General features: G+C 31.2%; 1 protein-coding gene and 1 pseudogene across 1 annotated transcript; one reads left to right on the forward strand and one right to left on the reverse strand.

Moving 5' to 3' along the window:
* The first annotated feature begins 2,114 nt into the window (after window positions 1-2,114).
* Window positions 2,115-7,300, forward strand: LOC107873195 (phosphoenolpyruvate carboxylase kinase 1). The gene is made up of 3 exons (XM_016719943.2): window positions 2,115-2,509; window positions 2,743-3,181; window positions 6,896-7,300. The coding sequence occupies exons 1-3, from the start codon at window positions 2,165-2,167 to the stop codon at window positions 6,946-6,948; spliced, it is 837 nt and encodes a 278-aa protein (XP_016575429.2). The 5' UTR covers window positions 2,115-2,164; the 3' UTR covers window positions 6,949-7,300.
* Window positions 7,301-7,653: 353 nt separating this feature from the next.
* Window positions 7,654-10,996, reverse strand: LOC107873194 (annotated as a pseudogene).
* Between the last annotated feature and the right edge of the window lie 1,752 nt (window positions 10,997-12,748).

Consider the following 12,748-nt stretch of genomic DNA (forward strand, 5'->3'; position numbering starts at 1 on the left):
TTTTGTAGAGTAATTAATTTTGTAAATAACAACTAATTCTGTTTTATGTGGGTTCATGTGAGATATTATATCAATTGAGATGCGATTGACATTTACAAAAAAATAGCTTGAATTTTTTGTCATTAAAAATTTATGGCCAAACTTTGATGCCTAAAACATAAGTAAGCAAGACAGAACTTTTTTTTGAAATCACAAATATATCCTTGTTTATCCCACTCTTCACACTTCTATATAATTTTAGCTCAGTCGGTTGATGATGCTTATTGATTACCCATGACTTTGGTACTTATACTACATTTCTGTACTTTTTTGGTGAAAATTCAAGTACTAGTTGTCGTCGTTGATACTATGATTGTGCTAGTTTTTGACTTTGATAGCACTCGTATTCTTTTTGAATTAGAGGTTGTTGTACCGACCTTACTGGGCCGTAGGATGATATTATTCCTCTTTTATTTCTCTCCTGTTATGTTATTGTTCTTATTATTTATTGCTTGTAATTCAATTACTTGAATATTTTTTATATTTATGTCATTTCCCCCAATTAGCCCATTACTTACAGTTTTGGGCGACGATTTGATTTACCTATTAGTGGGGCAAAGTATGTGTCAACATGACTCGAAAAATCGGATCGTGACAATACTCTTATGTAAAATTTCAATATAATGGCATACATATAATTCAAAATAAAAGAAAAACATAAGTCATAACCTTATTCAATAGTGAATTTTACTTTAATTTAAAAATTAAAATATTAATAAAATTATGCTAAATGTAAAAGGTAAACGTAAAATAAATTTTTAAAAAATAGATAATATGAACAATTGCATAGAATCACAAGAAATAAAAGTTGGGAAATGAGAAGGAAATGAAATATAAATAATATACAATAAAAATATTTTTTAAAATATTAGAATAATAAAAATAATTTGGATAATAGAAATAAAAAATAATTAAAATTAGAAAATAAAAATAGAAATTAAAGGAAAAAATTAAAAAGGTACTAGTTTGTAATTATATCATGTAATTACCAATAATTTACAATCCCCTCATTTTAATTGGAGTGTAATTACCTTATGCCAATTACACCTAATTACCTATTGACCAAGTAATTAGCTGGTTAACCAAACATATCAAACAGTGTTATTATACCTTATTACACCAAATCCAATTCCTAGGATGACTTTTCAAACAAGCCCTATATAAATTGTGACGGAGAAAGCATATACTTCCTCTGTTTCTATTTACTTGTTACATTTTTAAATTGCACACCCCTTAAGAAAAACATTAACTAGAAGGTAATTTAACTAAATTGTCCTTATTTATTACTCATTTTTATTAAATACTTCTCTTTTTTGCATTATATTAATATTTTTTATTTATTTATTAATAATGATAAAAGTGAAAATAAATAACTAATATGCATTATTTTTATGAAATGACAAATATTAAAAAATATTTATTATTTAGATACTACAATCAATAGAGGCACTGATACTACAATAAATAGAAATAACTAATTTGATTAAATTTAGTAATGGTAGTATTTTAGAATTCGATATTGATATTATTTGTTATGCTTAAATTATTTCTTACAAATTGTTGAGTTGTTAGAGGCACTGATATACTAGTTAACAGTTAGTAGTATTTTCTAAAAAATATTTTTTCACTCACCAATCAAACACTAGAAAATATTTTTCTAAAAAATATTCTCTACTCACCAACCAAACACCATCAAATATTTTTTGAAAAATATTTTTCACTCACCAACCAAATATGAGAAAATAAGTAGAAAACCAACTTATTTTCCAGGAAAATATTTTTCAAGAAAACATGGAAAATGTTTTCCATCATACCAAACACACACATAAGGCCACAAGATTCAAAAGATTCTTTATTTTTTTAAATTTTATACTAAGTCAAAGTAGGTCGTTCTTTTTTAAACGGAGGGAGTATAAATCTTCCGTTATAAGATGGTAATCTTCCGTGAGAGGTAACGCCGTTAATATCTCCAAATGGCTGTATCTCATTGGTCAATACCCTCAACCGAATATTCTCCCATAAAATTCCTACTCCCCTTTCTACTTCTACTTGTCTACTGTCTATAAAACTGACCAACCCTTCTCAACACAAGTCAAAAAAGTAGGAAAAAAACAAAACAAACGGAATGAGCGACTCACTAAAGCGAAATTATTGTGTCTGCGAAGAGTTGGGTAGGGGCAAATTCGGTACCGTTTTCAAGTGTTACTCGCTGGCAACCGGTGAGCCATTTGCCGTCAAGTCTATTGATAAACGTCTCATCGCCGATGATGATATAGATCGCCAATGCCTTTACAACGAAGCGAAAATTATGCACTTGCTTTCGCCGAATCCGAACATTGTTCGTATCTTCGATATCTATGAGGATGATGTTCACCTTGATATGGTTTTAGAGCTATGCAACGCCGGCGATTTGTTTCAACGCCTCAGTAGTCGATCAGTGTTCTCCGAGTCCGAAGCTGTCGATGTCATGGTACTGTTTCAGATCACCAAAATCTCACTCGTTGCTGACCAAAATGGGGAAATTTTAGTTTTGCTTCGTAAAATGGCTTGAATCGGAACGATCTACGAAGCGGCACCTTGTTGAATTTTCGAAAATTGGAGGAGGAAGTAAATTGTAAAGCTAAGCGAAGTAGAATTTGAAAAACTTTTTGATTTTTGTTTATCATTGTGACTGATAATTTTTGGTATATACTATCTGTATAGGTACCACTAATGAAGGCAATAGCGCACTGTCACCTTCTCGGCGTAGCACACAGGGACATCAAGCCGGATAACATTTTATTCAACGACTCAAACGAGCTGAAATTGGCTGATTTTGGGTCGGCTGAGTGTTTCCGTGAGGGACAGCTGATAAGCGGCGTAGTAGGGACGCCGTATTACGTGGCACCGGAGGTGTTAGCTGGGAGAAACTACAGTGAGAAGGTTGATATTTGGAGTGCTGGTGTTATTATGTATATAATGCTTGCCGGAGTGCCGCCGTTTTACGGTGAATCGGCGACGGAGATCTTTGAGGCTGTGCTCAGAGCGAACCTTAGGTTTCCGACTAGGATCTTCAATTCAGTAACGCCGGCGGCGAAGGATTTGCTTCGGAGAATGCTATGTAAAGATGTTTCTAGAAGATTCTCTGCCGAACAAGTTCTTAGTAAGTACTAACACCATCTGTTCTGCCTTTAGTTATTTCCTCTTTTGAATTTTTGTGATCTCCGGTCAACTGACTATCAATTTGACTATTGACCAATATTCTCAAATAATAAATACTTCTTCACTTGTTGCTAGCTGGTAGTTTATTTTGCACTTATCTTTTGTATTTGTTATACAATTATTGATTTAAGCTGAGGATCTATCGGAATCTAGGACGGTTTAAAATCAAATTGTATTCAATAAGCCAACCGTAAAATTGACTTATCGGCTTATTGGTGTTAGCTTCTCGGATAAACGGTTGGTGAACGGATTGAAATTTTATAATTAACGGCTCATTGGTGTGGGGTGAATTACTTAGTTTCCTTATCGGATAAGCAGTTAACCCGTTAAGAATTACCTAATATATTTATACTTTTCCACCTAGATATATAAAATTTAAAATACATATTATATTATTATAAAATATAAATCTAAACCTAATATATCTGAATTCTAATGTAATAACCTAAAACCCATTACTAATTAACCTTAATAAAAACTAAAGAGAAGTTACTAGGAGTAAAATTAGGGGTGTGCATTGGTCGGTTCGATTCGATTTTATGTGTTATTGGTTCGGTTTATTAATTTCGATTTTTTAATATGTAAAATCAATAACCAACCAATAAGATATTTTCTTATCGATTTCGATTTATCGATTTTTGTTTTTAACGATTCGATTTTCAGTTTAACCAATTAAAAAATACTTATAAAATAGAAATAGTAACAACATAAAAAAACGAAATCTTAGTTACCGTCAAAATCCTACGCAATGCATTTTAGTTTACAAGAATCTTCAAATTTGAACTGAATGTTAGTTAGAAAAAAAAATTAAATCCTAATTGGTAGAAGCTATAAATGTTTTAAGCCTTTCAATACGATAATAGTCGAGTTTTATATTGTGCCTTTATTGTCCTGAATAGTCTAATACTTTGTAAGTCATTGAATTGTGAATAGGTAATGCATATAATATATATACATATACATATCTATCTATATATAGATAGAGAGATATTTTTATATATAACATAAATAGGGATAAAACAATAACATAGTGTATCCTTATTGGGTTATCGGTTTAACCAATAACCCAATAAGCTAAAACCGAAACTGAACCGTTTACCCAATAATTTTTTTTATAAAATCAATAAAAATCGTTAATCCAATAACCCAATAATATTTTTATCGGTTCGATTTATTGGTCGGTTCGATTTTTGCACACCCCTAAGTAAAAGTAATATAATATATTCGGCCTTTGAACTTTCAGAGCTTTGCAAAGCAAAGGCTCCAAATGACTGCTAGTTCTTTCAACTTTGGTTCTTCTGCCGGTATGTTATCTTTATTTCTTTTAGAAAGAAAACCATATCTTAGAATATATTGTGATTTATGGAGCTCCCTCCGTATCTGTTTAGGCGATAGTGAATAAATATTCATCATGTATTCGTAGTGACTAATCGTTCTTCTTGATACATGTTTAGCAATTAACAAAATCAAAGCTTTATTGTGCTTTTCTCTTAGAGGTTCCAACTGCAAGTAGTAGAATGTCTCAGTAGGTTTTCCTGCACAATCGTGTTGCATAGAAAGTTAGAAAACTTTCTCTTTATCACGATATAGTACTACTATTTGTCTATTTTTGTAGTCAAATTGTGGAGGTTCGATACACCACCCGATAATGTCCGATAATTGTTTATTCGTTACCGAATCAATCGTTATCTTATTGGTTGGCTAATAAATTTATATATTTTAAAATCGGTAACCGATAAGTCAAATCGTTAAGTGTAATGGTCCATCCGATAAACAGTTTTATCGGAAACAACCTCTCTACTTTATCTGAGGTAGTGGTATGGTCTGCGTACACCCTACCCTTCCCAGACCCCACTATGTGGGAATACATCGGGTATGTTGTTGTAATAAATACTTCCTCAATTTCAAAATAGTTAATCTTATTGGCTTGACATATTTTGTTATCAAATTATCTTATTAATTATGCTTTAAAAATATAATTAAATATATAAATTCGTCTACTCATTTAATGATAAGAGTAGTATTATAATAACATAATACTTCCTTCGTCCCAAATTATCAGTCCCAAATTGACATGGCATATTGATTAAGAAAAATAATTAATAACATTGCTAATTTACCATAGTACCTTATTAAATGATATTTACATTTTAATTTGAAGAAAAAGTAATTAATACAAAGGGTAAAACATGGAAAAATATTTTTATCTCTTCTTGATTAATGAAAAAAAAACAAATAAAATGAGAAATCAAATTAAAAAATTTGAGACGGATAATTTGAGATGAAGGGAGTAATATTCACTTAATTTCATCAAATCAACAACTAAATTGAAACAACTATTCTTAAAAAGAACTATTTGAAATGGTGACAATTTACAGCTTGTTTGGATGGTGGTTTCCTATGGTATGGTTACCATGGGAACCATGTTTGTTTCTATGGTTTCCTAAAAAGGGTGGTATGGTATGGTACTATTCCATGGTTTGATTACCATGGAATCCATCAATTTCTTGAACCACCAAATTGGTGGTGTGCCATGGTCTTTTTTTTTTTCAACTATGCCCTTATATAATTTTCTGTAATCCAATTTTACCCTTCACTACTTCTTAACCAAATAATAGTTATTTTTATTTGGAAGCTTGAACTCAGGTGGATACCTTGAAAAAAACTACGAACAATAATACTAAATGGTGGAAGAGGAAGATATTCTACCTTGGTCAAGTGATATATTTATGAAAGAGAAACAATAATACTAAATTGGGGAGATTACACATGACCCAAAGACCGAGGTGATGAAGAGCAAGAATCCAGTTTATTGCATTAGTGGAATTGCTTCAAAGAAGCAGTTTATTGCTCTGCTTGTTTGTTTTCTGTACACAGCCAAGGCTTTAGAAGAAATAGCCTACACGGATTGAATTTAAAATTTATAATAATCGAGGATATTTTAGTAAAATTACCTTTTACGATATAATACCATACCATCAAACTAAACAAAAAAACTATTATTAAACCACAGTGAACGATACAATCAATCCAAACATGGTACTATACCATATCATACTGTAACATACCATACCATACTATACCATACATTATGAAACCATGACAAACCATCATCCAAATAAGCTGTTATGTGGCACAATTGGAACATGAATTTGAACATGAATTTTTTATTTTTTTAAAATAAATTTATATATTGAAAACTATTTAAAAAGTACGATAAGTCATTATAATTGACTATTCAAAATATTTAAAACATATATAAAAAAAAGTTACGGTCAACTATAGATATATTTAAATCTCAAAAAACAAATTATGTTACATAAATTAAATTAAAACGGAGAAAGTAAAATATTAAGATTAGTATTATTCTTTAGATAAATCTAATTTAATCTTCTGATAAAAAACTGAAATTGATACTTTATCTACTGTGCATTGACTATCAATTTGGCTATTGACCAAATTTTCAACCAAAACAAAAACACAAAAACAGTATACAGTAAAGTGTTGGGATCAGTTCTAAAATTTTTTAGTTAAATCTAATTTAATCTTCTTACGAAGAGTGAAATTGATACTTCATCTATTGTTTACTTACTTTTTTCTTTTATTGGGGTAGTTACTGGATATTAAATTGTGTTAATGTGGTGTTGATAAACAGGGCACCCATGGATGACTAGCAACGGAGAAACTAGAACAGTTGCGCTACTTTGAGGAGATTTGCATCTGCCGATAAAATAATTATCAAATGATCAGAATTTAGGTACGTACATAATGTGTGATCAGGGATTGGATTTGCGAGCAATGTGTTCGTCCCAGATATAGGTTATTAGTAAGTTAGATATACATCGTATAAAACACCAGGTACTTATTAGATCCAATGTATTTACTCCAAGTCTCCAACATATATACCCCCGACCTAAGTTGATGTTGCTTCAGCACAAGTTAATTTGGAGTCGATGGGTAACGGCAGATGGCATTAATTCCCAATTGTTTTGCCAGGTTTTAATGTAATCTTGTATGATAAACTAGCTCAAATAAATCCTCTCTTTTTTTTTTCATTCAACAATGATTGTCGTTTTGTGATCTTATCCAAATTTGGTACTCTATCGTTTCAATATTCAATTCATATAATGATGCTTGATTTGAAATAAAATTTTAAAAATAAAAAAATATCTAAAGTTCATGTTTTAAAATAAGTAAATATTTGTGATACTATGAATCATCTCATTAAAAAGTTTTAAAGTTAATTTTTAGTTAAACATAAAAATATTTTAATTTTTGGGACGAGAACGTTGTTAATAAGTAAACACCATAATGAATTATGTCATTTTCTTAAATTTGGTGGTGTTTGGTTTTAAGTAGTCTCATCATTTCAATTTGTTTTTCTTATAGTTAATATTTTGATTGTATTAGTTATTATGTGGACAGTATAAGATATTTGAATATTTTTCAAAAAAAAAAAAAAAAAAAACACAGATAAGGGGTACCGAACAGATACTTTACCTTCTTGTGTTTGGCGTTGGATTTTTTGTTTTCTAGAGAACCTTCCCAAAAAATATAAACCAAACTGAAAAGTAAATCATTTTTCTAATTGTTTTTGTTTCGAAATACTTGAAGCCAATCTCAAACTAAATTTTCTAAAACTTAGGCCTCGTTTGATCATGAAAATCATAATTTTTCGGTGTTAGAGTTAGAGTTAGAGTTAGAGTTGGAGTTAAGTTAGAATTGTGTTTGATCATGAATATAAATTACAGTTATTATTGAAATTTTGTGAGAGAAGTATGAGTGAAAAAAGTAAAAATAAATTTTTTCAAATATAATTTTGAAAGTGTGATGTATCTTGTTTTCACTTTTTTCACTAAAATGAAATAAGTTTTCGAAAAAAAAAAAAAAAAATTCATGGCCAGGCTACTTACTGTATTTCGGGAATTCAACTATGGTTTTGGTTGGTTTTTGGGAAACAAACATTTTTTTTTTTTTGTATACAGGGTTTAGTAAAAGATATTTAGAAAATGTTTTTGATAAAAAAAAATCAACCCACTTGATCTTAGATATGAAATTAGGCCAGCACTCTTGCGGTTGACAGTGAATTCAATCTTACATAAAGGGGCACTCAATATACTAAAACTTCCGCTATTAGGGCCTGTGGAAGAGCCCGGCCACAAGGATCTATTACAGTACACAACCTTTTACCAGTACACAACCTTTTACCTTGCATTTCTGCAAGAAGTTGTTTTCAAAGCTTGAACCACAACCTTCTGGTCCGCAACAACTTTACCGGTTCTCCCCTTCAACTTCAATCTTATACATCTCAAAATATTGTGCGCAGCTGAGAATCATTCTATGCACAATGCCAATGAGCAGAGCGCAGAAGTGAGCAGAACACGGTTTGCTGAAGTCAAAACACAACCCTCTCTCACTTGTATCAAGATTCTCCATGTTCTTAACCAATGTCATAGAAGCGCTGGCTAGAGATTGTTCTTCTGCATGAACGTGTCAGCACTGCTTTTCTTTAATGCTTCCTTGTACTAGCCGATCAGGTTCAGGTGACAAACTGTTGGCTGTGCATTTTATCCAGCAAAACTTGTACAGATGGAACTTCAGCTAATAGCATAATCATAAGGGGTTCTTGAAGAGATATTGAAGGAGTGGAGCAACCACTCCCACGCTTAAACTATTTCCTAGCATTGCATAACGTTGGCGAAGACTGATGTGTTGTGGAAACTTGGAAGTCTTCTGGAAAAGAACGCAAATTCGCAACCTCCCTAGGGGTGAAGTATCTGAGAGACATCCTGCAGTGAAGGTGTTCTATTCTGTCTTTTCCTGGACAGTTGCCAACAGGGAGCCAGTACCCTTCACATATCTGTAATAGCTTTTTGTAAAACAACAACGCTTTGAATGAGGATAAACAATATCCATGGCACTTACCCACCTTTCAATCAGGCTTGATGGAACAAAGTACACATTATTTTCCTTATCACTAATATCTGATTTTACAGAATCATTGGCATGGAAAGAGTAAGTTGATGAGCCCTTGTCATTACCAAAAGTTTTAAATGCAAGAAAATCATTTACAGGTTGACAATCTTGAAGCAGCTCATCCCAGTACTCTGGTGACTGCAACTGTTCCTTATTCATTGTGCTTTCAGCCTGTCCAAGTAAAGGGACGGGTCCGAAGAACCTGATTGTTAAATTCAGGGATTTCAAAGGATAAAGGTTTTCTTTTGGCCAAGCAATAATAACGAGGCCGAGAATATGACAGCCTATATTGCAGCGGACTCAAAATAAATTTTTGTGTAACAAAATTATTCTTTTCCAATATTTCAACCAATATCACATGGGTATCAGAAGTCTCAAATCCTACAACATTTTCCACAAAAAGATATGATGGAGCCCGCAATAACTGTGGTACAAGTTCCAGAATTTTAAGAAATGATGATGGGTGCGCATCACTAGAACCTTTCTGGAGTCCTTGTCGAGTGTACGGCTGACATCAGAGATGTAGCCGTCAAGATCAGCGGCATTCAGAGTCTGGATGTTACCCTGAAAAGGCCGGTGACGGAATTTGTGCTGGTAAACGTCATTAGCGAGGTCATTTATGTCGAAAGCTTGGACAACAGTGGCATTGACGCCGGCTTTGAGCAGAGCATAACGCAAGCCATACCAATTCCACTGTAGAACTCCAGCACTCGCCATGGACTTCTACAACCTTCCGACTCCATCAACTACCTCCTAATGCAGGGCCAGCGCAAGCAAATCACCGTCGGCGGGGGATGCTTGTAATTGTTGGTTTTTGGGAAACAAGCATTTTATATTTTGTGACACTTACCTTAGGTTGTGTTAGTTTTGAGAAAACATTTTCGTTTGATCTCCGAAAATTAACTTTCTGTTTCAAATAATAACAATAGTAGTTCAGATCTTGCAAATGGATAATGGAATACGTTCTTTTAAAATGTTTTTCAAAAATAACTTTGGGTTGTTAGTATATGAGAAAACACAACAGGATATTTGGCTGAGAAATTAAGCACGAACACCAAAAATGAGAAGAGTGGCAGTGAGCAAAAGCAAATAGTCCTCTAGATAAGATAGTCACAATTAAATCCTCATTTCATGTATGAGAAAAACCAAACTCAAATTAAGAAGAATGTTTACGAGTCTGAGCGCACCTATTTCTTTTATGAGAAGATTTATAGCATAAGAATAAGCTGTTTCATTTTTAAGTTATTTTTCGAGTAGAATTAATTGCGTTGAGATGCGTTATTGGATCTAGAATTTGATACATTGGGGTCAAGTAAAATTAATTGATCCCCCACTCTTAAACCGATAAGGGATTTATGCATGTCTTGAATTTTTGTCCAGTTTTGAAATTTTTGTCCTCCAAAGTATGTGGCATTAAATTTTTGTTCCCGTTAGATCAGTACTAACGTTGTTCGTGAGATAAAATTTCTGATCCATTAGACATGTTTATTATCTTGAAATATCATGAACATTTCTTATCTACTTTATGGACAAAATTTATTGAGAAATGCCAAAAAATTAAAACCGCTTCTTATAAAGATTATTTTTGTAAAACTTTTTTTTAGGGACAAAACATCAATACCAATCTATTTTAGGACCAATTTTGAATGTAACTCGGATTTATGGCTAGTTGTGTCTTTTGGCGTACTAGTCAGCTTAAGCTGTGCTATGCACGACTCTCTGTTGATCCTTAAAATTTTTACGTTATGTATAATATTTAATTAAAATCTTCATTTATTTGGTTGATAAATTCTAAGTTAGACATATATTATTATATTTAGATTGATGAAATTTGTATAACAATATTTTAAGTTGTTCTAACTTTTGTAGCATTTATAGTCAATTATATTTTTTAAATAATTTAAGTTTTTAATTGTGATTTGTACTATTTTTTCTTCTATTCTACTAATTAGAAGTGACATAGTAAAATTATTATAACAAAAATTTGTGAATTTTTTTTTAAGTGGTCCTATATAAGACGTCAAGTTAATTTAAAATATCAAAAAATAATTTATCATTTTATTCTTATTTTATCTTTTTAATTAAATATTATTAATTTTTTAATACTTAAATGACTTATAAAAACATCAAAAAGTAATTTATTATTTTACGTCTATTTTATTTCTTTATTAAATATTATTAACTTTTTAATACTTAAATGACTTATAATAATTTATTATGAGTGATATAGTAAAATCACGGTTGAAGCAGCTGAAGCAGTCATGCCATAAATGTCTTTTAAATTTTTTATTAAATTTTTTAATACGTAAATGACTTATAATAATTAATAAAGAGTAATATAATAAAATCACGATTGAAGCAGTTGAAGCAGACATGTTGACCATGAGGAGCTTGCTTCAGTGACTTATTGTGACTTATTATATAGGTTAAAATATCCCATAATTATGCAAATCCACAATTTAAGTTTCACTTATTACAAAAAATCTCATCTCTCCAAATATATTACAAAAATCTCATTTTCTTTAAAAATACATATATATAGATTTCTATGCATATGTCGGTTCTGTTATGTATATGAATCGTTTTGTTATATATGTCTGCTTTGTCATACTTGTTATGTATATGAATCGGTCTTATTATATATATGTCGATCTTGTCATATACAAAGGTTTCTATGTATATGTTGGCCTTGTTATGTATATGAATCGAAAGAGAGTAAAATAATTAAGGAAGTGGGAGAGAGTATAAATAATTCTAATAATGTTAGGATTTATGTTTATTTTACATAAAATATGTGTTATGCCACGGTACTGGACTTTATGATGAAAGTATCGGATCGACGGGATGGGCCACGTTTGGAAAACCATTTCTTAACTAAATTTGGATTTGATAAACCTTAGGCCCACGTGGTTCATTGGTTGTTCGAGTTGATTTTTGGGATGAATGATCCAAAAGCAGAATGTATTCATTTGACTATTTGACCGGTGTGTGTATGGATGTTGTTTTGTTCTATTTTGGCATATCACAATTTTATTTTTCTTCTTTTAGTGGGATGATAGTTGGCTTGTTTGCTTATTTTGTGATTAAACTTAAACTAGATGATTTGAGAACTAAACTAAAAAATAGGCAATGTCAGTTTATAATTCTATATTTTATACGAAGTTTAGCTGTTCCTAATTCTATCTTCTATTCTAGATTTTAGAATTTAAGTTTGCTTAGTAGTAAAAAGCTTTTCCTTGAATAAGCGTATAATAAACAGAAACATAATTAAACAAACGAATAGAACAGTAATGAAGGTTTCGTCAGATTCCAATGACAACTTCGAGTGGTGGTTTCGAAATCAGATGGCTCTGTTTGTATGTTCTTATGAATATTGCCTTAGTAATGTGATGAGATGATAACATGGCAAAAGTATCAATATAGTGCCTTGTATTATCAAAAATATAATTCAACCATTTACAAGTGAACAATTAAGCTATTTATAGATGACAAATCGTATACATCAACCAATACAATTGCTCCACTTAAGCCC

This window comes from Capsicum annuum, chromosome 6, assembly GCF_002878395.1.
Source record: "Capsicum annuum cultivar UCD-10X-F1 chromosome 6, UCD10Xv1.1, whole genome shotgun sequence".
NCBI classification, from domain to species: Eukaryota; Viridiplantae; Streptophyta; class Magnoliopsida; order Solanales; family Solanaceae; genus Capsicum; species Capsicum annuum.